Source organism: Triturus cristatus, chromosome 12 (assembly GCF_964204655.1).
Source record: "Triturus cristatus chromosome 12, aTriCri1.1, whole genome shotgun sequence".
Classification (NCBI taxonomy): domain Eukaryota; kingdom Metazoa; phylum Chordata; class Amphibia; order Caudata; family Salamandridae; genus Triturus; species Triturus cristatus.
The window spans coordinates 584341524-584368972 of record NC_140595.1 but is presented as its reverse complement, the minus strand read 5'-3'; the positions used below and the strand labels follow the sequence as shown (position 1 = coordinate 584368972).

At 49.2% G+C, this 27449-nt stretch overlaps 1 protein-coding gene across 1 annotated transcript in view; it reads left to right on the top strand.

The window, feature by feature from the left end:
* LOC146776319 (polycystin-1-like protein 3) overlaps positions 1-27449 on the top strand; it is a 729731-nt gene that overhangs the window by 560562 nt on the left and 141720 nt on the right. Inside the window, exon 26 of the mRNA XM_085639623.1 lies at positions 17498-17708. Coding sequence (XP_085495749.1) covers positions 17498-17708 — 211 coding nt within the window. The remainder of the gene's footprint in view (positions 1-17497; positions 17709-27449) is intronic.

The following is a 27449-nucleotide window of genomic DNA, read 5'->3' as shown; positions in this document are numbered from 1 at the left end:
CGATATGCAGCTCTTAGCTTCAAGGAGATGAGACAACTGTGTGCCTCCAGGAAGCTAAACCAGGGTTCTAACCCTACCATCGCATTTCTGATAGGTCTCTTAGAGACGTACGATGCTAGGAGGTCGTCTAACACAGGTCCCCCCAATGCTGATGGGAACATGCCTCCCCTAGAGGGAACCCTTGGTGACCCAGACCTCGACCTCCATACAGAGGAGGAAGACGAGGAGGAGTTATCAGGAGACGAGGCAAACAAAGGTCCAGTGGTAGTCGGCAGGCTTACGAGGACCAACTTAAGCAGGCATGAGAATGGAACTGGGGGAGCCCCGGGCCCACGCTCAAGCAGGCCTAACATTGGGAACGGACGAGCTAGGTCTCTCTCCAGAGGCTCTAACAGATCTGTTCGTACACATGTGTCTCAGGCATCTTCTCAGAGAGGGATGACGTCCCCTCAGAGAAGGGAGCATGAAGCAAAGATGAGGGAAGTCAATCTGAGGATCGAGCGGGAAGAACTTGCCCTCGCCAAAGAAAGACTTGCCTTGGCCCGAGAGCAGAAATTAAGTGGGTTAGATCCCACTGGTGGCAGCATTCTCATTAGAGAGAAAGACAGGAGTATAGACACTAGACACCTGAGTAAAATAGTGCCCCCCTTTAAACAAGGGGACGACATCCACAAGTGGATAACTGCTTTGGAGAGGGCTTGCACTGTCCAGTGCGTCCCCCCAAGTCAGTGGGCAGCTATACTGTGGCTCTCCTTTGAAGGTAAATGATGAGACAAGCTCCTCACTACGAGAGCTGAGGATGCTAACAACTACCAAGTCCTGAAGAATACACTGATTGATGGGTTCGGCTTAACCACCGAGCAGTACCGGGTGCTGTTCAGGGACACCCAGAAAATTCAGTCTCAGGATTGGGCTGACTTTGTCGATTGTGCCACTAAGGCTTTAGAAGGTTGGTTGCTGGGTAGCAAGGTTACTGATTACACAGGATTGTACAATCTTATCATGAGAGAACAGATTTTAAACAACTGTCAGAACCAATTGTTGCATCAGCACCTTGTCGACTCGGATCTGACCTCTCCCCAAGAATTGGGAAAGAAGGCAGACAGATGGGTCAGAACAAGGGTCAAGCAGAACCAGACTCAGAACCAGGGTGGTCAGAAGAAAGCAGACCAGAAGGGTAGTAACAAGAACGAACAAAATGACCAGAAGTCTTCGACAGGTCCCCAACAAACCAAAGAGGGTGGGGGTCAGGCTTCACAGAAGAAGAAGACTCAAGAAGGCCAGTCAAAAAGGTGGTGCCAATACTGTAAAAGTAAGACTCACTGGTTTAGTGAGTGCACCAAGAAAGGAGGGCAAACTCCTGCCACTGCAGCCCCTAAGGCACCTGCACCCCCTAGTACAGTCAGCAGTGGTAGTGCGCCTCCCAAGGCATTAGTTGGGTTAACCTTGGGAACTGAGGGGAGTGACGACTTAGTCGGCACGCTCACTCAGGCCGTCCTTGTCTGTACAGGGGATATGGATATGTCCCCTGATGCCAGTCCCAATACTTTGGGCAAATACAGGCAGACGCCTTTGATCAATGGAAAAGTGGCTCAGGCCTACAGGGACACTTGTGCCAGTGTCACCATGGTGACGCCTAACTTTGTGGACCCTGGACAGATCATGCTAGGTACCGATTACCTAGTGACCAATGCCAGCAATGTCACTACCAATCACAGTATGGCAGTTGTTGATTTCTCCTGGGGAGGGGTAAGTGGCCCAAAGAAAATTGTGGTTAGTTCAGACCTCCCCGTAGAATGTCTGTTGGGCAATGATTTGGAAACGTCACAATGGTCAGAAGTGGAGCAGAGGACTCACATGGAAATGTTAGGCTTGCCAGCACATGTCCTTGCTGTGACCAGGTCACAGGCCAAAAGATGCCCCACTGAACAGGTGCTGGATCCTGGAAGAACGGACCAGACACCTTCCAAGAAAAGGAGCAGTAAGGGTAAGGCTTCGCCTTCCCCCTTGCCCCAGGTCGTGGATCAAGTCTCTGAGGAGGCTGACCTTAAGGAACTGAGGGAAACTGAGCCACAAGAGCTTGAACCTGGTCAGGTTGAGTTTCTGGGCTCAGGGGGACCCTCTAGGGAAGACCTGGGGAAGGCACAGTTAGACTGCCCCTCACTTGAACCCCTCAGACAGCAGGCTGCTGCTGAGGCTGCAGGGAACGCCACAGGTACCCACAAAGTGTACTGGGATGATGGTCTCCTGTACTCCGAGGCAAGAGACCCCAAGCCTGGCGCGACCAGGAGGCTGTCGTCCCCTTGTCTCTGAGAGGTTTCCTCCTTACCTTGGCCCACGAGATTCCCCTTGCAGGTCACTTAGGCCAGTATAAGACTTGGGACAGAATTGTTCCACACTTTCACTGGCCCCACATGTCCGAAGATACGAAGGAGTTTTGCCGCTCCTGTGTCACTTGCCAAGCCAGTGGTAAGTCAGGTGGCACGACAAAGGCCCCCCTCATACCACTGCCGGTGGTGGGGGTACCCTTTGAACGAGTGGGGATCGACATTGTCGGACCAATGGAACCCCAGACAGCATCAGGGCACAAGTTTATACTGGTGGTGGTGGACCACGCCACCAGGTATCCTGAAGCTATTCTCCTTAGGACCACTACAGCGCCTGTTGTGGCACGAGCCCTAGTTGGAGTGTTCTCCAGAGTAGGCTTCCCTAAGGAGGTCGTCTCTGACAGAGGTGCAAACTTCATGTCGGGATATCTGACTGCTATGTGGAAGGAGTGCGGTGTCAACTACAAATTCACCACACCCTATCACCCACAATGCAATGGGCTTGTTAAGAGATTCAACAGGACCCTAAAAGGGATGATTCATGGACTACCTGAAAAGCTTCGGCGGAGATGGGATGTCCTGATACCCTGCCTCTTGTTCGCCTACAGAGAGGTCCCGCAGAAGGGGGTTGGCTACAGCCCTTTTGAACTTCTGTTCGGACATCCTGTAAGGGGACCCCTTTGTTTGGTAAAGGAAGGATGGGAGAGACCTCTCAAAAAGCCGGCATCAAACATTGTGGACTATGTGCTCGGTCTCCGCTCGCGGATGGCTGAGTACATGGAAAAGGCATCTAAAAACCTTGAGGCGAGCCAAGAATTACAAAAAGCTTGGCACGACCAAAAGGCTGTCCTGACTGTGTATCAGCCTGGGCAGAAGGTGTGGGTGCTGGAGCCAGTGGCCCCAGCAGCACTCAAAGACAAATGGTCTGGGCCCCACACGATCATTGAGCAAAAGGGAGAGGTCACCTACTTGGTAGACCTGGGAACTCCCCGGAGCCCCCACCGGGTGCTCCATGTAAACAGGCTCAAGGCATATGTCGACAGGGAGGGCATGGGCTTGCTCATGGCCACAGATGAGGGACAGGAGGAGGAGAGTGACCCTCTCCTGGACCTGCTCTCTCAGAACCCTGACGATGGGTCAGTAGATGGTGTTGTCTTTTGTGGCAGCCTCTCTGGACATCAACAACAGGATTGTAAACAGGTTCTTCAATCCTTCCGACATATGTTCTCTCTGACACCCAGTCAGACCAATTGGTGTACCCATGAGGTCGACACTGGGGACAGTCTGCCCGTAAAGAGTAAAATCTATCGACAGCCTGATCATGTCAGAGACTGCATCAAGACTGAGGTGCAGAAAATGTTGGAGCTGGGAGTCATTGAGCCCTCGGACAGCCCCTGGGCTAGTCCAGTAGTTCTCGTGCCAAAACCTCACACCCAGGGTGGTAAGAAAGAGATGAGGTTTTGCGTGGACTACAGAGGTCTCAATGCAGTCACTAAGACTGACGCCCACCCGATACCAAGAGCAGACGAACTTATAGACCGGTTGGCTTCGGCCAACTACTTAAGTACGTTTGACCTGACAGCTGGGTATTGGCAAATCAGGTTAGCTGAGGAGGCCAAGCCCAAAACAGCATTTTCTACCCCGGGTGGGCATTATCAGTTCGTGGTAATGCCCTTTGGTTTGAAAAATGCACCTGCCACCTTCCAAAGGCTGGTGAATCAAGTTCTCACTGGGTTGGACGACTTCTGCGCGGCGTATCTGGACGATATCGCTGTCTTTAGCTCCACCTGGGAGGATCACCTGGTCCACCTGAGGAAAGTGTTAGAGGCTCTGCAGAAGGCAGGCCTCACTATCAAGGCCACTAAGTGCCAGATAGGGCAGACACAGGTTGTATACCTGGGCCACCTTGTAGGTGGAGGCCAGGTTCAGCCATTGGAGAGCAAAATACAGGCCATCCAGGACTGGGCTCCTCCAACCACCCAGACTCAGGTTCGAGCTTTCTTGGGCCTGACTGGTTATTACCGGAAATTTGTCAGAAATTATGGATCCATTGTGACCCCGCTAAACGATCTGACAAGTAAGAAGATGCCAAAAAATGTTCAGTGGACAGCCAGCTGTCAAAAGGCATTCGATGACCTAAAGCAGGCCATGTGCACAGCGCCTATCCTAAAGAGTCCAGACTACTCCAAACCATTCATTGTCCAAACAGACGCTTCGGAGTTGGGTGTGGGAGCAGTTCTATCTCAGCTGAATTTTGATGGTCATGACCAGCCCATCGCTTTTATTAGCAGGAGGCTGACCCCCAGAGAGAAGAATTGGTCAGCTATTGAGAGGGAGGCCTTTGCTGTGGTTTGGGCCCTGAAGAAGTTGAGGCCATACTTGTTTGGCACTCACTTCAAGATTCAGACCGACCATAAGCCCCTCTTGTGGCTAAATCAAATGAAGGGTGAAAACCCCAAACTACTTAGGTGGTCCATTTCCCTACAGGGGATGGACTTCACAGTGGAGCATAGACCTGGCACTGATCATGGCAATGCAGATGGGCTCTCCAGGTATTTCCACTTAGAGCAAGAAGACTCACCTGGTCAAGGTTAGCTTATTGTCCCAAAGTTTGGGGGGGGGTCATGTAGGAGAGTAGGGTCTGCAATCCTATGATCACCCAGATTTTTTGCTTTTGCTTCATTGGTTTACGACTTTCCCTGGCTGCGGGCCTGCCAATCAGACCCACAGCCTAGCTGTTCTCTCTCGAAATTAACACACATGTACATTAGGTGCATCCACTAATTGGTACTGGGCCGCCTTATCAGTCCCTGTATCAGCATACCACAGGTATCCAGGGCATCGGTGTACCCAGGGCCTACCAGGGGCTGCAGCATGTATTATGCCACCCCTGGATGGCCGCCCAAATCTGACACAACTGGCTGCACGACAGCTGGGGCAAGGTGATGTAATCACCCGTTGCTGAAGGTGTGGTATTCCTATACCTAACCCTAAAATGGACGCATGGATTCCTGTCAGTCACTCCTATGGCAGGCCTTATCAATCCTGAAGGCAGAGTGCTGGGAATCATGTGAGATGGTGCTCTGGCGCGAGCTGAGCCAGTCGACGGCTTGCGGAACCAAATCCTAATAGCCGTTCCATGGTGACGCGGGCCAACTACCTTAAAGTGCATTATAATCCTCGCGGTTATTTGCTAACTTTGGCATCGCATCACCCAAACATGTCGAGTAAGGTGTCATACGAATTGGAATACGAACCCCTCGCCAGTTCTGGCGGCGGGGTTAGCATTCCACCCTTCTAGAGGGACACGACATGGAAGTAACCTTGAACCCCGGTTAAAGTTGACTCAAGCCTCAGCATCACAAAATGGATGCTGCCACCAGACACAAGTCTGACCTCCTGCGGCTGGGAGACCTTCCAGCGAGGGGAGCTTGGACAAAGGGTTTCCTGTCGAGGGCGGTGTTAGCACCATCCCAGACAGGGTTTGTGTATCCCAGGTAGGCAGGGCTGAAAGGAAGGTGATTGCAAGTGGCACCCCGGTGCTCACTGTGCATAGCCCGGCTCAAACCAGTTTCGGGGGCACACCAGCCCCTGAGCTGGGGCGAAGCCGGACAAAGGATAGGGGTGTAACCACCCCCCTCCTGGTCCCACCCATAGGTAGGACCTAGTCACGGGCCAGCCCCTTTTTCCTAGAATAAAGGTGGGAGCGGGTCCCCTTCCCAAATTGGATAATTCTGAATCTTGAACTACTTTCCACGAAAGGAACTCTTGACTATTTCTGAAGACTCTCCCTTGTGGCTAAGGAGTAGCCACCCTGCACCAGCAGGCACCACCTAAGCGCTTGCGGTTTGCTGTACGTCTCTCCCACGGATCAAGACTGCCCAGCTCGACGAGACCCGGGTTCCCTGCCATCTCTGACCTCTACCTACATCGTCAGCCCAGCTGAGATTCGTAGGTGTGATGAGACCTGCGGGACCGGCCATCTTTAGAACCTGCACGACGCTTATCTAGCACGCCCACCGAGGGACCCTCGAGTGAGTGCACCTAGGGTTTGAGAAGCCCTAACCCTGAGCGACTCCAGCACCGAAGTCTGCCTCCCCAGCATCCACGAGATCTGCGTGGGGGCCCTTCTGCTCCTTGTTGCTCACCGCGTTGTCCGACCACTCGCCGACCGGCTTGTGGCCCTCTTCACGACGCACCACGACAGACTTTCATCACTGGTCTGGTTGCTCCAGACTAGCTCTTGCTCCCCTTCAACAGAGGAGTACCTCGGACCCTCCTGGTCCACTCCAGACGCCATCTTGACTCCACCGCGTGGGTTTGTCGCTGCCAAGACCTGCTGCCCCATTCCTGGGCCCAGCATCATCGACAGCAGACACCTTCGTGGGACAGCTCGCCCTCCATCCTGGTCGCCGCCGCGCCTCCTGGTCCGAGGAACAGCCGAGTCCGACGTCATCCACTCACCTGGTCGAGGTGACTTCAGCCGGTACCTGCTTGGTACCCACACGATCGCTGGCTAGCGGTTGAGAACTGAGTCCCCTCTGCTTTCAGGTTTCCTTCATCACCGATCCAGGCTTGGATCTCGTTGAACATCGACACTGGTCGCCTGCCAGCAACTTCTTCTTTCAGGCTCCTGGGACTACAACGAGGACTCCCGACATCTTGCTGAACCCCACGCAGCCGCAGCCTCTGGGCTAGGTAACTCGAGCATCTCGGTGCTCCATCGTAGGTTCACTCTACAAGTGTCCAGTTCCTTTTTCGTTTAGTCCCACTGATCGGATTCCTCCGGAATCAGTAACTTTAAACTATCTAACCTTTCCCATTCCACTTGCAGTGTCAATGGTTTCGTGCCCTTCGGGCATGTGTGTAAATTGTGCAACCAGAAGTATTTTCATAAGAGTTTTGTAGTGTGCTTAGCTCCCTGACTCATAAAGAGCCAGGGTAGTCTTGTTATAAATAAATATCCTTTATTTTCATAACAACTTGTGTGGTGTCCTTTCACGTGGTGTTCAAGGGGTATATGTGATGGTAAACAGCTGGCTTAACACGCCCTCTAGAGTTTAGCCTGAAGACTGCTCTTGTCCACGCTACTAGGATAGCTGGTCTATAAGGTTGACTTACAACCAATCATCAATAAGGGTCGTTTGGAATGATACACAGTGATCACTAGAATAGTGAGCACTACATATCAGGCCAACTTCTCACACTGTGCTTCCAATCCTGAAATGCATGCTTTGGTACTGGATATTCCAACAAATCAATTTTTTAATTATTCAAGGAAGCACCTAGCTGTGAGTTGGTGGCTTTTTTTTCTGCCTCCCATCTAGTGCATTAGGGTTAGTCTCCTAAACCATCTGTACTTCCCTTTGTCCATTTGACAACAGTTAAGACTAGTAGACCTGGTAAATCAGGGAGAATGTACTCTGTAATTCAGGAAGATCTTGACAAGGGGAGAATGGTATGGCACTATGGAGGGTGGTGAGAATGAGCAGGCTACAGAAGCACTGTTCTGAAAGCGACTGCTAACCGCAGATTTGTCACCTTAAAATTTTCCACAGGCATCAGATTGGACCCAGAAAATCTTGAGCAGTACCTCTGAGCGCCAGTAGGTGGTGTCAATCGGCTCCACACTGCTGCATCCATGTCAGCCATGGCATCACTGTGCCTATATAAGCACCACCCTGGTGCGCTGACATCAGAGCCTTTATTTCTGCGCCTCCGGCAAGGATCCTTAAGAGCTACCTTGGTTACTTTTTGACAATTTCTTTCAAGATTTTATCCTAGTGCACTAGGCACCATTGGGTTTAAACTGTGTGAAGAATGTCACCAACAGATGTATGTCTCTGACCCACACTTGGATTGCCTGTGGTGCCTGGGGTCCAGCCATGATCCCAATGTCTGCTCCGAATCTATGAAACCAAAGGTGATTCGCGTGTGGGGTTGGAGGTTCCTGGTGGCCCGGCAGAAGAAGACTTTGTACCGATCCCCGTCCCACTCCCGTGGGAGATCACAAGATCATTCCCGTAGACAATCATCTTAACAGTCCAAGACTTCTTCCTCCAAGTCGGGTAAGTTCAAGAAGCACAAGAAGAAGTTGAAACGTTCTTCGGCTTCCTCTTCCAAACACCATGCTTCTACACCCTGCTCCCGCACACCACCTCTGGAACCGAAGTCTGGGTCTGCTCCATGCTACTCTGAGTTCCTGGGAGCTGGAGTGATTCATCCCCAACTCAAAGAATTACACAACGCCATGCACACCATCTTTGGGCCACTGATTTCCACTGGCACGCCTTCGGGCCCCATGGAGCCAAGAGGTGCCCTTCCTGGGTTACCTCCATCGGGCTCAGCTCAGATGCCAGCTGGGTCTTTTGGATCCGGCCCCGTTTCTGGACCATCACCATCTCGGATGCCTTCTTCCACCTCGGCTCCTTCCATTCCGGTTCCGCCCCTGACACAAACTTGTCCCGTTCGATGATAAACTCATCGTTATTACTGGCTCCGAACCTGCGCATTCTGACATTGATGCCAGCACCATCCAGGTCCTATCTGCCCCTGGACTTACTGCCATGGATTAACCCTAATTTCCTAAAGGCGGAAATGAGGAGGAAGGGTTTGGTACTTTGGAGAAGGACCCTGAGCCAAACTGGCATGAAGAGCCGGGTGATGCCAGTGATCTGAGCACCTCATTGGACTCTGACACAGGGCCTGGACAGGATAGCATGTCTGAGGAAGGTGCATCCTTTGCCACAGTGATGTGCAGGGCGGCAGAGTGCTGTGACCTTCAGCTTGCTTCTACTGAGGTCAAATTCAATGTCTTGATGGTGATCCTTCACCCAGGAGCCGGTTCGGCTGAATAACTAAGACCCTTTAACAAATTCCTCACAGACGTTTTTCTGGGGGCCTGGGCCAAACCTTGCAGAGGGGCTCCTGTGCATCGCATGATTGCACGACACCATAGCCCTGCCCCAGGAGACCCAGCCTTCCTCTCCCAGCACCCCTCTGTTCAGAGCCTGGTTGTGCAGGGTTTAATGTCAAAGGTCAAACCTAATGCGTTCCCTTTGACTCCTTTGGGAAGCTTATTTTCTCTTCCGCCAGCCTTGCCTTGTTTTCTTTGAACACCCCATGCTTCTTGGGGTGATACTTTCATGCATTGTGGGACTCGGTTGAAAAACTGTTTCCCATGCTTCCCGGGGAGGGCCAGGCTGTCCTTAACCAACTCTTATTGGATGGTCGGGATGCAGCAAAGTTTGCCATCCGGTGTGGTCTGAATACCACAGACTCACTAGACAGAGCAATGGCTCCTGCGGTGGTGCTGCATTGCCAAACCTGCTTGCGGTCCATGGGTTTTAGGGGATGTCCAGGCATCCCTGGTTGACATGCCCTGTGACTGCTCCCTCCTATTTGGTGACAAAGGTGACACAGTTCTTGAGCGCTTATCTGCCAGGTTCCAAAAGCAGTCCTTTTGCCCCTACCGCGGCCATTGCCAGGGCACGTTTGGGTGTCTGCAATATCAACCATACCCACCAGTACAGCAGCCCGTTCAGTCCTTTTGTGGGCGGGTCACAGATCCCAAAAGAGGATGCATGAGTCAGACTCAGTAAGCTGTCCAATCCCCCACCCGTCTAGCTGCCGCAGCCTCTAAGAACACTCTCTAGCCAGCACCACTTTTGGTGACAGGATCAGGCACCGCCTGCCCCAATGGTCTGAGATAACCTCCGACAAGTGGGTGCTACAGATTGTGAGGAAGGTATACGCCCTCCCATTTGTGGAAAACCCACCGCCCTTGACACCTTCCAAGGAATGCCTGATGAAGGACCTTCTCTCTTTGCTTCTCAAGAAGTACTGGCTCTTCTGTCAAAAGGAGCCATTGAGTGGGGGCCTGCACCAGAAGTAGGACATGGTTGTTATTCCTGCTACTTTCTGGTGGTTGTTATTCCTGCTACTTTCTGATGCCCAAAAAGAATGATGGTCTCCGTCCTACACTAGACCAGTGCCCTCTCAACTTGGTCCTAAAAAGAGAGAATTTCAGTGTGCTTACGTTGGCTCAGGTTCTGTCTGCGCTGGCTCCTGGAGACTGGATGGTGGCGCTGGACTTGCAGGACATGTGTTTTCACATCGCTGTGCTGCTGGTCCACAGGGGTTACCTGTGGTTCTCAGTGGGCCACCAGCATTTCTAGTTTGCTGTGCTCCCTTTCAGCCTTAACAGTGCCCTTGAGGTGTTCACGAAAGTGATGTCTGTGTTGCATCCCATCTGCGGAGGTCAGGGTTCCAGCCTTCCCGTGCCTTGATGACTGACAGTTGAAGCCAGACTACCCCCAGGCAGTCGTCAACTACCTCTAGACTACGGCAGACCTACTGCATTCGCTGGTGTTCACGATCAACGTGCCGAAGTCCCACCTCACCTCTCAGATGCTTTCTTTCATTGGAGTCATGCTGGAGGACACTGTGCGATCAACACCTATACTCTGGAGCGCTGAGTTCAGGATATTCAGGCTATGATTCCGACATTTCTGCCTCTATCCTGAATGTCGGATTACTGACTCTTAGGCTGCTGGGTCTCATGGCCTCCTGTATCCCGCCGGTGAAGCATGACTGATGGCACAGGCAGCCTCAAGGAAATCTCTCCGACCTGGTCCAGATATTGGAGGGGACTGCACAAAATCTGCAGTGGTGGCTGATTAACCACGATTGGCCCGGTGAGAGACATCCTCCCTTCCCAACCCGGATCTGACAGTGGTGACCAACGCATTACTGGGTTGGGTTGGCCACCTGAGAGAGGTGGAGATCAGAAAACTCTGGTTTCCAGGGGAATCCCAGCTCCACTTCAACCTCCTGGAGCTGGGGGCGATTTGCTTGGCATAGAATGCCTTCCTCCTATCCATCAAAGGAAGGTTGGTTTATGTGTTCATGGACAACAACACTGCAATGCTGTACTGCAACAAATAGGGAGGTTGCAGTTGTGGACCCTTTGTCAGGAGGCCCCGTGGCTTTGGACGTGACTGGAATGCCAGGACATCTTCCTAGTCCTGCAGCACCAGGTAGGCCCACTGAATGCCAAGGTGGACAAAGTCAACTGTCAGTGCCTCACAGATCATGAATGACAGCCACATTGTACTAGATCCGGAGATGCTTCAAGATCTCTTCTGCGTGTAAGGAGAGCCTTGGCTTGATCTGTTTGCCTCTGCCGAGAACGTGCAATGTCAGCACATCAGCGTGTTGGGGTTTACAAAGTGTTTCTCTCTCTCAGACGGAAACTAGAGAAGGTATGGCACAGTGAACAAACTCCGGACAGCCACGCAGCACTCAAGGATGCCATCCGCAACCACCACCACCTCATCAGGGCGGCCAAGAGGACCTCCTTCAAAAACCGCCTCAACAACAACGCACACAATAGCAAGGAGCTCTTCAACATTGTGAAGGAACTCTCCAACCCCAGCTCCAACACCAACGACATCCCGCCATCGCAAGTCCTGTGCGACTCCCTCGCCACCTTCTTCCACCACAAGATAGCAGACATCCACGACAGCTTCAACACCCAGACAGCCCCAACAGACAGCAACACAACAGACCCTGCGCACACCTTCGACCATGACCCCCTGCTAGCCTGGGCCAGCGTGAGCGTCGATAACACCATCAAGACCATGAGCACAATCCACTCTGGCTCTCCGTCAGACCCATTCCCGCACCACGTCTTCAACAAAGCAAGCAGCTCTATCGCACCCCACCTGCGCAACGTCATCAATCTCTCCCTCGAAGCCGCGACTTTCCCAGAGAGCTGGAAACACGCCGAGATAAACGCCCTACTCAAAAAACCTAAGGCAGACCCAAGAGGTCATAAGAACTTCCGGCCCATCTCTCTGCTCCCCTTCCCGGCCAAGGTCATCAAGAAAATCGTCAACAGACAGCTAACCCGATACCTAGAAGAAAACGGAATCCTGGACCCTTCCCAGTCAGGGTTCCGCAGCAACTACAGCACCGAGACTGCCCTCATCGCCACCACCGACAACATCAGGACCCTGCTGGACAACGGTGAGACCGCAGCACTCATCCTCCTAGACCTCTCCGCCGCCTTCGACACCGTCTGCCACCGCACACTATGCGCACGCCTCCACGCCGCAGGGATCGGAGACAAGGCTCTGGAATGGACCACCTCCTTCCTCTCCGGCAGAACCCAGAGCGTCAGTCTCCCCCCATTCCGTTCCAAAGCCTCCGAGATCATCTGCGGCGTACCCCAGGGATCCTCCCTCAGCCCGACACTGTTCAATATTTACATGGCCCCGCTCGCACACGTCGCCCGACAGCACGACCTCAACATAATCTCCTACGCCGACGACACTCAACTGATCCCCTCCCTCACCAAGGACCCCATCACCGCCAAAGCAAACCTCCACGAAGGAATGAAGGCCGTCGCCGACTGGATGAAGATCAGCCGTCTGAAGCTGAACTCGGACAAGACGGAGGTCCTCATCCTCGGCTCCAACCCTTCAGCCTGGGACGACTCCTGGTGGCCGACGGCACTGGGGGCAGCCCCGACACCCACCGACCACGCACACAACCTGGGAATCATCCTCGACTCAACGCTCTCAATGACCAAGCAAGTCAACGCCGTCTCCTCCTCCTGCTTCAACACCCTCCGCATGCTCCGCAAGATCTACAGATGGATCCCGACAGATACAAGAAAGACAGTCACTCAGGCCCTCGTCAGCAGCAGACTCGACTACGGAAACGCCCTCTACGCGGGAGCCCCGACCAAGCTCATCAAACGACTACAAAGCATCCAAAATTCCTCGGCACGACTGATCCTCGACGTACCACGACACGGCCTCATCACCCCCCACTTGAGAAACCTGCACTGGCTCCCCGTCAACAAGAGGATATCCTTCAAGCTCCTCATCCACGCACAGAAAGCTCTCCACAAGACCGGCCCAGCCTACCTCAACAGACGGCTCTCCTTCTACATCCCCATCCGCCAGCTACGCTCCGCCGACCGCTTACTCGCCACCGTCCCGCGCATCCAAAGAACAACCACCGGCGGGAGATCCTTCTCCCACCTCGCCGCCAAGACATGGAACACCCTCCCACTGAGCCTACGACAGACCCAAGTCCTGCTGACCTTCAGGAGGATACTCAAGACCTGGCTGTTCGATCAGTAGCGCCCCCTCCCCAGCGCCTTGAGACCCTCACGGGTATGTAGTGCGCTTTACAAATGATTGATTGATTGAGTGATTGATTGATTAAACATCGAGGATCATGGCTATTTAAACCTGGCGTTAACTACCTTTTAGGTAGAGGAAATTTAGACCTTAACCCTTTCACAACAAGCCTTTAATAGAGTTGTAAACTCAATTGGGAAAAAGATCTCACCTCTAGATGATAAAGCTGTACTACTTAAGAGATCTCATGCTTGGATGGTAATAGGCTCATACGGCCTCCTAAAGCCTCAACTATATTTAGGGGAACTGTTCCGGCTAAAGTTCAGACTGCTGAACCCGCCATCGGGAGGTCTCCAAACTCTTTAAAATCCCCTCTGCCTGTAGACGATCCTCCACCGAGCTCACATGCTGGCTTTGCAATTATACACTGGAGGACATTTTCCATATTGTCTGCACTTGTCGTGCTCTAATGATGGAACGAAAGCATCTGCTGAGATAGTTCTTCAATAGGAATAGCATACACACTTATCAGCTAGTAATAACTTGCCTGCAGGAGGGACACGATGTTCTGTGGAAAATCTCTGACGTTTATATGCGTAGCTGTCGCTAAATTGGCTAAGATAGAACTATAAAGGAGTACTTGATTATTATGATTACGTTTTGCTGTCCCTGAATTAGTATTTACGTTATGAGGAAATGATATTAAGCCAGCGCACTAAAGCACCTTACTCCAGAATATTTCCACAAGTAGGGCTAAAACGTTCTCTTGGTCTTGTATTCCTTGTATAAGGAAATTAAATTGAATCAAAGCACTAAGCACTTAATTTCCTGGCGTATTTGTACTTTTAAAGATATTATGGCTCCCACTTTTTCTCTCTTCTTCTGGCCTAGTACTCTCTGTGTAATGAATTGTAATTAATATATTGCACTAAGCACTTTTACTCTGTCTTTCAGAATTAGCAATGTTTTATGTTTATACCGCGTTTTTTAGGTCGAGCCTAGAGGCAGCGCGCATGCGCTACTTTGTGAGGCATGTTGTAATCCCTCTGTGGGATTTGAACACACTCACCACACGCCCACAGCTTTTCATTGTTTATTGGTTGCTTGGTCTGCCTTTCGGAATTCCAAAGTTTTTATTTGTGAATAGAAGTACATTTGGGCCACCTCATGGCTGTTTGTTCCCACCCTGCCGGCGGCCCCTGCTACATGGATCCTTTCAATATGGGCCTTATGTTTTGCTTACATGCACTACTTCTCCTTTCACCCCTCTCCTCACTGGCACACAGCTCTGCTTGCAGTTGTCTTAATCTCCCTGTGCCTTCCCCCAACACCTCCCGCCCCTCGCAGTTTGTTAATTTCCAGTGGCACGGCATTGTTCTGTAATCACGCCACGCCCAGCCCCTCGCTGCTTCTATGATTCGGGCTAGTTTCACTTTTGGATGTAGACGTCAATCTTGTTCTCTCTGCTACTAATTAGCCTGCACTGTGACATGGCTACAAATTGGTATTGAGCGCAATAAAAAATAAAGTTATCACGGTGAAGGAGAGATTGGAAAGTAACAATTATCTCGCCTCTGCTTAGTGGAAAAATAATTTGGACGTGCAGCGATATAAAAAGGCTTACAAGAACATTCTTACTATAAACTTCACCAAGTGTGTATCTTCCTGCTCTTATCACGCTTTGGGTCAGGCCAGGATTGGTGCAGGGCAGTGGCACAGCAGAGGGAAGCCGACACAGCGCAAATTAAAACACATGTGGAGCTTTTGCACAGACATGTGCACAACAATAACTACGGTCAGTTGGGCGCAATGTTGTCGTAAGCTGTGGAAATGTATATGTACGTGTGAGAGAGACATTTGACCTCCGTTTCTAAAAGACATGCTGAAAGACATGCTGAGATCCGGTTTGGCTGTAGATGAAATGTTCAAAATAGATCCAATTTGCCCACCCATAGCTGGAAATGAAAAACACAATCGTCCTTTGGCATTATTTAAGCTTAAACCGTCTAAGGGTTTTGTTTCTCTTTATACCTTCTTCGGGTAAACGTCTAAAAGTTGTCCTACCTTTTTCCCTTCCACACCAGTCTGATCCCTGCAGTACAGCCTTACTAAAAAGGTGCGGTCACAACGCTCTTCCTGCTATTCACTCTCTGACCCTGGGCTCACAGGCTATGACTCTCGCAGCCTCTGACAGGAAGTAATAACTCTCTTTGCTTTTGTATAACTACATGCTTCTCTCTAAACCCTCCCTCCCCCTCCCCCTCCCCCTCCCTCTCTCTCACGCTCTCTATGCAATTCTCTCCGTCCTGTCTATCCCTCCCTCCCCTGCCTGCCAGCAATAATACGTTTTAAAGTTCATGTTTTCAGCAACAAGATTCTTTTGTAAAATGCCCACTAGTGTGCATTGCAGGACCTTAAAAAACAGAAGTTTATGCTAAAGCAATATGTTAAAATAGACACAACACAACGCACATGGGTGCTGGAAATGTAAAAGGGGGGGTTATTAAAAATATAAGAAACTACACAAGGAAAACACAGGAGTTTGCTACAGCCAAACTTTGTGTACATTGCTCTTAGCACCATCTTATTCCCTCAGCCTTCTAAAGTTGATATATTGAAAACACCACACGTTTTATTAAAACATAAGGGTTTCAGCCCCAAAGGTTACGGATTGGGAAACCGACCTTGATTGGTGTATGCTTAGAGAGAAGACAGTTTACGCAGCTAGGGGATGCCCCCGAAAGTGGGCCAAGATCTGGTCACCCTGGAACGCATACCATGGTTATATATGTGCCCCGCCAGAGGAGCCTGACAGTGATAGTCCCCCCTCACCATAACTTCCTCCTCTTCTCCTCCTTATACTGTATGATTTGTCCTGTCGTGATTTCTGTTAGTGATTTGACGGAACTGTGCTCATGTTGTATGTCTCGCATAACTTCAATAAAAAAAGAGTTATATAAAAAAAAAGGGTTTCTGTATCGTTTTATTCCACACTAACAAGATTTACAATCGCTGGGTACATCAAATGCTCTCTTTTCTACTTAGGCATATCTGTCTACTTAGCTGACAGTTTTAAAAACATTGCCAAAGCCAATAGCTCTGCGTAAACACTTATAAAGTCCCAAAGGCAAGGCCTATTGGCTATGCCATTGCTTGTTGGTACAGCAATTTGTGAGTGATGACCCTGACACCAATTTAAAGTGTCCAGGCTTGCTTTCTTGAGTAATTGTGTTAATAATACAAACTGGTTTTACGATTTTATTGAATGTTTTAACGAAGGTCAATTGCATAGAGAGCCGGAAAAAAATTGGGATTTTATTTAAACAATATTTTTAAAATTGTGAAATGAAAAAGGTATTTTTAGAGGGCGGCTAATACCCAAATGTCTAGGCAGTAGCTCATAGAGCAGACGAATGCTGAAACTGACCGCTGTGTCAGACCTTGATCAGCCATGTTTTTAATGCTTTTCTAAAAGCCAGCAGTTGAGTTTCCCCTTTAGCTCTAAGGGGAGGGAGTTCCAGAGTCTGGTGGTGCCCCAACCAGAAAACGTCTGCCACCCGAGCCAGCTTTCCTGAATTTGGGAACCACTAGGTTGTAAGCAAAGGAATATATTGTGATATTTTATTGATTGCAAGACATTATTATTAACTGAACAATAAATATTACTTACTTACATATGTGCTTCAACCATACATGGCACAAGAAATATGTGATAGCTGGGCTCTGATGGTTGGCGCACGCATTTGAAACCTACATGTTCACACTGGTTCCTATTGAAAACATTTTTTCAGCATTTTATAGAGAAGCTTTTTCCAGACATGCTTCAGTGAAGGTATTGCCAAACAATTGTAAAAGTCATAAGTAAATGTCAAAGATTTATACTTTTCACATTAGGTTTTGTCTTGCATGTTACTGCTATTGTTGAGGTCTCCTTGCGTTGAGGTGAGTTTTAGTACAAAAAGGAGCTGCATAATACCAAACCCACATTCAGTATTCATTTTATTCCTTTTCTTTCAGATTTGTAAGTTTCTATGAGACTGGGACTGTGGACTCTGCTCTAGGTTACATAATAGCTTTCCAAGTCTCAGTGGCAACAGTGAAGCTCTGGAACCTTCTGAATATCAATCCCAAATTGCACCTAATCACTTCGACGCTGTGCAAAGCCTGGGATGAAATTAAAGGGTTTCTTTTTGTCATTTTCGTTCTGTTGGTGGCATATTCCATTTCGGTAAGATACAAACACTTAAGGGGTTGTTCTTTAACCCTACATTCAGATGTGTGCCAGCAACACCGTAAATGTGCCTTCCCAATGATTTATCTGTTTCAAAGGGACTGGAATGTTATTCATAGCAGTTTTCCAGTCATCTAGCAAGCTGCATGTCTACATTACTGTTTGTCTTTCTGTCTTCAACTTTAATGACTGATTTTGCCAGTATTTATCTTACAGTCTCCAAAATTAGATTGGGTTTTCTCTATCATCATTGTCTAATGTTTGACTACTATATCCTCCTTATACTCCTTTCCATCTCCACCTCCTTTCTCCAGCTTTCACCCAGTATACTTGTGTTGCCAACGCCTACTCTGGTCTATCTCCACTACTCACCTGTCTTTTTCCAAATCCTCGCTGGGTTTATATCATCACGTGCTCCAGATTGAGACTCTACTTATCTTTCTGTGTCTAGTACCAAAACTGTAATTTCCACCTAATTATCATTCAGTTTCCTACTACTAAAGAACTATTTTCATATCGCTGACTAAGCTTACTCCATTCCCTAACATGCCCTTCACTGCTGTTTACCTGTTGAACCTCAGCCTTAGGCCACTGTTCTTACCGAGACATTCACCTGATGTGTGTCTGCAGTTACTGTAAACCTAATTTTTACTTTCTCCTGTCAATCTTGAGCCTCTTCCGTTCCTGGCTAAGTATTTCCAGAAACCTTTATCCTCAATCTCAGAATATCCGACCCAGAAGAAAAAGTTGCTTACCTTTGGTAACAATATTTCAGGCAGATACGGTTTCTTCCTGTATGTTCCTCACCATGTGAATAGCTCCCAACTGCCAGCTTGGACCGAAAACTTTTTTCCTCAGCAAGGTCTCTCCACTGCCATGCAACTGCATGTGATGTCAGGATGTACCGCGCCACCGGGCACACTGGCATCAGATCCATTTTTCAGCACCTTATTCAGACGTGCACCGAGGAACAGAAAATACACTAATGATAAACAAACGGCAGACCAACAATTGAAAAACTTGAAATCTTTTTATGAAGGCCACTATTTGAGTTGAGGAGGAGAAAGGGTGGTAAGCACAGCTTGGTGCACTGAAGCTTTGCAGGAAGTCAAACACCTCTTTGTTTTGCTAATCAATGCAACTGGCATCGTGGAGGTGCTGACCGTCTCCCACTTTACTGTACAGTAAGTCAGGTGGAGGCAGTGATAATAACTTAAAAATAGTCTCCTGCATTTACTTATGCCTAATATTGCTCAAAAAAGATATTTTGACATTTTAAACATGTATCGAGTCAGATAGAATTAACATGTGATGCTTGTATTTATTGAACACAGTGTGAATAGATACAATTGAACATGAATCATTATCCTTTGGTGTTAGTGGGACGGAGAATGAGCTATTCATCCAGTGGCTGAATAACACAACATGGATCCAGGAAAACTGAGTTTAAATCACAGCTTCCTCTCTTAACCAAATTGTGTGATCCTGCACCTCTCATTTTATTTCACTACAATTGTTAATTGAGCATCAAATATGAGAGTATCTAGAAGAAACTATATTCAGGGTGTGTGTATGCTATATAATTGACCCCACTTAATCTCCATTTGTGTAAGTGATAAACCTGAGGATTGGGGTGGATGATGCGACCAGTGTACCAAATACACCTCACCTTACCTAGGGCGATGAGAGACGGCACTCTTCAATCCTCTCACACTTTCTGCAGAACCCTTCAGAGTAGTGGGATTGGAGAGCATATATAAAGGCAGTCCCTACAACCAGTTGAACTGGAAGGCGTTTCCTTAGGAAACATGTGGCGGGGAGTACACGGAGAGGAACAAAGGGCATTCTCTGTTTAGTACCATATCAAAAAGGGCTCTGCTTTAAGGTACTATCCAGCAGAAGATTATGTCAGTGACGCTGGTGTGATGCTCTCCTTTGTAATTCTCCAGCGACAGATGAATCAAGGCATCAGCCTACACATTCAGAGTACTTCCCAGATGAGCTGCCACCAGGTAAATTCCCTAGTGCAGAACCCAGTGTCACATGTGCAAAGTTACCTCCAATGCTCTGACGGTTGAGATAATGGACTGCGGTGTTGTCCAGAAAAGCTGCACAACATGTTCCAAGATGGAGGGAAAAACACCTTCATGGCTAGACAAACTGCCCCCAGTGCAAGAAGATTGATGTACTTACTTTGTTCTAATGGGGACCCAAGAGACTGGTCCATCATCTCCTCAGAGGAGTGGCGCAACCCAACTATGGAGGTGTTCATAACAAAAGTGTCCTGCTACTAAGGAGGACTGAAGGGGTAACACGCCGTGAGGTTGGAGGAGCACATTCATCACTGCTGGTCTGGGAGAACATAGCGGAAAATCTGCACATGAGCAGAGAGACTCCCCTGATGCTGAAGCCATCGCCTCCTAAGGCACCACTGAAAGGACCTTATCATCCACCTCCCCGGCACCACGAAAGGATACACCAGACAACAAACAAGCCCCATAGGCAAAGGCCCTGCAGGACCAGGATTGGATTCAGAATTTGAATTATCAGACTCTTTTCCTAAATACCTGAGATCCTCTGAGATGAGTGTAAAGCTGTCATGCAGGTTATGTCGATGGTCACCTCAATAAAGGCCAATCTCTGAGTTGAACTTTTGCTGGTTGATGAAGCCAGGTGATGGACGGTCATGGTGCACTCCAGAGGGTATGAGATCAGCGCAGTGGACCCTGCCTTCAGTGACCTCCTGATGGAGGCCACAACAACGACCAGTACATTTGTGAAGATTGTGGAGCAATTGTAAGACCAAAATGTAGTTTCCCAAATTGTCAGTGCCATGACCCCATTTAAAGAAGTGAGAGTAATGCCTGTGAGATGGTAGGATTGCAAGATGGAACTACGTGACCTGGAGGTCCAGGGACACCATCCAATTCTGCCTATATTTAAGGACTGGAGGAGCTGACTCAAGAACAGCATCTTGAGTTTATCCTGGTGAACAAATAAATTCAAGGGTCTCACTTCCAGAGTGGGTCCGAGGCCCCCATCCTTCCAGGTGACCAAGAAGTAAAAGGAATACAATGTGTTGCCCTTTACTAAAGGGCATCACTTCTGTGGCACATTTTTTGCAAGAAGGCAATTACTTATTTGACAAGGCCAAAACTCCAGCTTCTTACGATTGAGGCACAGGCCTGGGTGCACTTTCATTCAGAAGGAGGCGATGCTGAGCAGTGAACAGAAAGGGAAGGACATAGTCCTTGCCAACAAACTAGAGCACCAAGACATACATTTTCATGGGTTCCCAGTTGGCCAAAGAAAGAGAGAAGGCCCCTTGATCAGAAGCTGATGATGGGGGGAGGACAAATCAAACCATTTTGGAGTGGCAAAACTGGCAGAAGGTGGGGGGATTAGAGCTACAATTGTTTTTGAAGTGCTTCAGGTAAGAGTCTGCTTTTGCATTGAACAACCACTCGCTGTCAAAGGATGTAACAATTAAGGTAGTCTTGCTGTCCCCAGAAAAGCTGGTTGAATGCATCTAAGTATGCTTCTTGAGGGTAACCGCCATAGAAAGGGCTCTGTGTCAGCGGAATCATCCACCGTGAGAATTTGCTTAGAGGCATACCGACTATTACCCAAAATTCAGAAAATTGTTTCTTCATGAGATCTAGAAGGCTGGTCACAGCCAACTTCGCTGTTTCTCACACGGCATGGATGTAACCTCCCAGTAGGCATGTTGCTGTATCAGTACATAGAACTGGAGCAACTGAAGCGCAGACTTTGTACGGAGCGAGTTTGCTTGCAGTCATGGGGGCAGATTTACAAGCCCCTTGCGCTACTTTTGCGCCACTTTTAACATGGGAAAAGTGACGCAAAAGTGGCGCAAGAGGCTTGTAAATCTGCCCCATGGTCTGATGGTGCAAAATGGAAATATTTGGGGTATAGTTTAGTTGGAGATGCTTTACTCATCAAACTCTCCAGGGAGTGATGTATTGACAAGAATTTGGGATGAAATGGCATCAGCTTATGACTGAGAAAAATACCTGAAAAGATGGCTTATGTTTCCTGTGGAAGGACTCCTTGGGCATCACTTTATGGGACTTACTTACATGAAGGAGGAGAGGGGCCGTTGAAGGATTCTGGTATTGGTCCAAGCCAGAAATAGTTTGTCTTCCCACTCCCTGATGGTCTTTTGGTGCATAAAAGCTCTGGAGACAGAACGAAGGATCATGGTCAGGCCCACATGCAATTTGACTGGGAACAACCTCTTCCAATATCATCTAATGGGTTTAAACCTAGAGACCCTAGGTGACATTTGACATAATCTGTTGTCCACTAGACATTGACGAATTCAATGAACACAGAAGAGCTTGAGACCCACGCCCATAAGGTGCAGGAAAATCAAAAACTGGTGCCTAGTGACACCCTAAATGAGTCCTTTCATACCCCCTAGCAGCGCTGTAGAGCTCTTGCTGAGGGAATACGTTTCCGAAGTCAGTCTGGTGCCTGGGAGAAACTCATAACATCAGGAATCTGCAGGAAGAAGTATCCTGCAGAATTTAATTGAAACTCGCTGCTTTCTACCTGGCACACATAAAATCTGAACTGAGCACTCTAGTACTCTCCGTCAGTTGTCCACTTCCAAGTTCTTATTTGAACTTTCCTTAAATACACCAACTTGTCTACAGCATTTGTAACATCCTGCCTCAATGTTAATATCTCAGAAGGAGAAACAATTGTCTTGCTGAAGAATTTCTAATGTTTTTAGGTTTTGTATAAAAAGTAGATCCTTGAATTGGGTAAGTATGTTGAGGATTTCGAAGTATTTTCTAGCTCAATGAAAGGAACAAGTTTGAAACTGAAGCGACTAGACATCCTTTAAGTGACTTAAGTAGTCAACAGTCAAGCAATGTGGATGTGTTTTTACTCACTGATTTATGTATTTAAACAGTTGAACTACATCTGTATTGATTTCATCTGTTTAGTTACAAGTCTGTTCTGTGAGCATCGTCTAAAAATCTGAATGGCAGTTTTAGTTTAAAACATTTATTAGGGGGTGTGGCCAAAATGTCGGACCTGTAGGACACATCCTCCGGTCCCTCAGTCATAGACTCCTGTGACCCAAGCATATGCCCAGACCCCTAACTACCCCACAGTTCCCCAGCAGCAACAGAGCATTGAGGCTCCACTCCCCGTACTGGAAGAGCCCAAATCGGGCCGTGCAACTGTGCTGAGGAGGTGAGACGGAACCTCCCGCTCTCTAAAATGGCAGCTGCTGGGGCCGGAGCTCAGCCGAGACCCTCTCCAGTGAGTGACCTCACTGTGGCGGTACTTTGGGTTGGCGGACCCGAAGAGCCCAAACCGAACACACCTCTGCCTCCTCGGCCACATTGAGGAGGCGAGGAGGAGATGACGTGGTCCCTGGGATGGTGGCCGTGGGCCTGTGAAACCTTGCGCGGCCTGATGGTGGTGTGGATCTGAGGCAGGGGCCCCCGGGAGGAACGGACAGTCTCCAATGTAGCAGCCAGGTTTCAAGGAAGAATCGCCCCCCTGACCCACGGGGTGTTGCGGTGGTGGAGTGAAGGGCATCCTGGGCAGCAGTGGAGGACCTCACTGACCGCGTAAGAAACAGAGGATCCCTGGTGGGCCCCTCCTTTGTGCTTTGGAACTAGATAGTGGAGGCCTGGGCCCTGGCTGCCCTGGGGGCCTCCCCTGCCACACGCGGGGTAGGCCCTTGAGAATGAGAGAAGCCTTGGGCTCGGGGGCATGCCACCTTGGTGGACGGGACGCTCCGACGATCGTCGAGGAGCTGGGGCGACCTGGCCACCGACTGGGCTAGTGGCCGCCTGTCTGATTGCCGTAGACGGAGGGGACAGTCTGAACACCAGCTTGACAGGATCAATGACAGCAGCACACAGGAAATAAGACCACAACCTCAAAGAGATGCTCACTAAACCTCCGACTCCCGCGCCCTGGGCACATGCACCAGCCGCTGATCTGGTTGGCCTGCTGGATACGGAGGACGTGGAAGCCCCAGTCACCCGTTCCTACCCAGCAACTCTGTTCGCATCCCTAAGAGAAGACCTGCGCTCAGTCCAGAGGGAGCTCTATGCCGACCTGCCTTACTGGCCTTACCTTGCGGATACTCTTACGGGCTTTGGCTTTCACAGTTGATTACGCTCATGGATACTAAGCAACTTTGGCACCCTGTGGGCAACGGTGCAAGTCAACAGTACAGGCTTGGCACTTTTTTCTATCTGTTGAGGCACACGGCAGGGGTTCCCTTTGCCATCCCGGCTGTTTGCTTTCTATATGGAGCCATTTGCCCAAAAGTGCCTGATCACCCGCAGTTTACAGGGTTCCGCTGAGTACGTTATCTGCTTATACGCAGATTATATTATATTGGCTCTCAACAATCCGACGGAGGCACTACCAGCCTTCTTGAAAGAGATGGAGTACTTTGGGGATGCCTCAGGGTTTCGTATGAACATTCGCAAGTCACAGGCTCTTAATCTCAATGGCCCCTCAACGACTGTGACTCTCCTAGCACAAAGACTCCCGCTACAATGGACCTCTGGGTCTATTCCCTACTTGGGGATTCAGCTGGCCTGATGATAATGGCAATTAGGACCCCTAACTACCAACAGCGTCACACCCGAGTGAAGGCCGACCGGGCCCGCTGGAGGCTCTATCCTCTCTCCCTCCTGGGCCATGTAGCCGCCCTCAAAATGATGATCCTACTGAGGATTCTTTTCCTGTTTCAGGCTCTCTCACTGGAACCCCCACCAGGGATGCTCTGGACACTTCAAATAGCTATGCAGCACTTCTTTTGGGTGCCTGGACACTCCTGTATGTCGAAGGAGCTTTGTTGGCATCCCCCCTGCCAGGGTGCACTTGGAATACCGAGCATACTGCACTATTGCCATGGAACTCAGCTGTGCCATCTTGTGGAATGGTCCAGGCCGGAATCGGAGAAATGCTGTCGCCCGACCCTCGCCGTGGAAGCTCCCCTTCCTATCCCACACACAATGACCGTGGGGACTTTATGCATCTCCAATCACTTGGCCGACCCTGAAGGCCTGGGATGGTCTGGCGGTTCGGGCCGATTTGACAACCTTCCCTTTGCCGCTAACACCGATAGCTGGCAATGCTGAGTTCACGCCAGGTCTAGACGAGACAGCCTGCTGGGTACGGCGGGAGGCAGGGTGTCCCTCTGCGGGACACTTCTTCGACGAGGAGGGTCCCCTGTCTTTCGACCAGCTGCGAACGGGCTTTTCGCTCCCTGAAACTGAGCCTTTCTGTTATCTACAAAGTTGACACTGGCTCATGCACCCACTGGGCCAGAGGGGGACACAGCACCAGCTGACCCGGTTTGAAAGATGGCTTCTTACAAAGCCCTCCGACAATCATCTCCTAACAGATCTCTATAGTATGCTGCTGTAGGAGACTCCGCGCGTGAAAAGTGCGGTGCAGAAACAATGGGAATTAGAGCTGGGGGGACAGCTCTCCCCGGTAGTATGGCACGATATTCACGTTAGAGCACGACACACCGCCAGAAATACCGCTAGGATAGAGACTGCCCCTACGATAGTCACATGCTGCGATCTTATCCCCGCGCTGTTGCATAGAGGAAACACAAAGCACATTGCTGAATGCTGGAGGTGACGTGGCTCCACAGGGCCCTTACTACACATTCTCTGGGACTGCCCTATATTGACAATTTTGGCACTAGGTCCTGACAGACACTGAGAACCACCTGGCCATCCAGCTACTTAGATTCCTGTCATATTCCATCTTGGGGCTTTCCAAGCCCATCTCCTACGCACTTAAGTCGTAGGCACATTAGTTTGGCGCTTGGAGCGCACATAAAACGATTCTGGCATACTGGGGCACTGAGAAAGTTCTGAAACACCTGGGGTGGCTCCATCGTCTCTGGAATATTTGGGGCATAAAGAGCCTCACTCTAAACCTCACTTCGCAAGTGGATTCCTATCACGCACTGTGGCAGCCCTTCATTTCCCTCCCCCCAGGAGTTCAGAGAGTTGACATGCCCTAAATACCTTAAACTTCTTCGATTGACCACACCGGATCCTGTACCAGAGATGCATGACTCACACTATTAACTTCACCTGTACCGACTGTATGTATCTGTAATTCTCTTTGGTAGTGAGCTGGGGTGGGGGTGGGTTTCGCTGGGTTGGGGTTTGTTGCAATGGTTGAAATGGTTGCATATATTTAGATATATTCAGCTTACAGATGCTTTTTCTGCCTTTGACAGTTGTCTAATGCTTCTTCTCATTGTGCACCAACAAAAACAAATTTGGACCATGAAACATTTACTAACTTGAAGGGTATTTTGTATTCAAGGGGATGAAATGGGAAGTAGACAACTGACCAGAAGTCCAACTACTATCATAGAACCATTCTAAGAGCAATTACACTTCCCGGGAGACAAGTGAAATCGTCAAATAGTGCATTAAAAATAGCCAAACACTTTTCATTGCTCAAGTTTCGAAATTGTGCAGAATTTCTTGGTTAGTTAGGAGCTCTAGTGCTAAGCAACAGCCCTAGCATTCAACCTAACCCTGTAGACTTTACTGGAAGATGTGTTATATCTGTGGGCAGAGCCTCAATGCCGACAAATGGAAAGTACAGGAGATGGCCTTCCCCACAGTACAATGTCACAGGATGAAGTAAGCAGAGGCTACTAGGTTGCTTTGTCATTGTAGATGAACCTTGTTTGCAAAAACCATTGAAATGAAGCAAGAAATGATCCCTAGGATGAGGCAGTATTATTGTGCAGTAAGAAGGTGCTGTTACCAGTCTGCCATCTAGACCATGCCCCAGAATGAACCTTTTTGTTATGTTACTTTTCTTTTCTTAATACAAGTAAATACATTTAAAAATAGTGTCATTATAATTAATAATCTTTCATAATTACTAGGTTAATTTCCAGTAGACTAAGTAATCATCTGCATAAGGTTGGTGCTACAAGGGCGCCATCTTGATCACACCTCAAAATTACCCTTTCTCTGTTATTATAAGTGCGCAAATGCGTATTTACAGTATATACGCCACGTCCCTGAATATTTTCAGTTCTATACCACCATTCCTTGTATGGTGTTGACAATAAGGAGGTTTGATTCCCAGGCTCTTTCAAAATAATTTGGTGTGATACAGCCTTTCTGCTGGTTTGGCTGCTACTTGCTTGGTCCTGATGATGACCCTGTTGTAATCACTTATGGAATCGAAACGTCGACTTATCCCTAGCGGTCTGATATTGATGTTATTATATATTTTGCAAATGAACTCTAATTTTGAATATTGCAGCTAAAGTCTTGCTGAATATCAGTCCCTAGATTGTATACACTGTAAATAAGCACTTGTGCACTTGGAAGATGCCCTCTGCATCTTCCAAGCGTCCCTCAAAGCAGGTAGCCTGCACCCAACAGGGTGTGCACTGTGGCTGTCAATGTCTTTACCTGCTATGTCAGTACCTGTACCTTTCCTTCAGTCTCTTTGAAGCGCTCTGAGACCCCACGGAGATCTGAGCAGCAGGTTCACCTCAATGGTAATGGCATCCATTTGGTGCTTCTAGACCTGCTTGGAGGCCTCGACCACCACCAGAATTTGTGCACTTGAAGGGTCCACGCCAGTTGGAGGTGTGCATCTCTCCTCCACGCCTACCACATTTGTTGTTCTGGCTTCTGTGAAGCAGTCCATACGCAATTGCACGACCTTTCCACA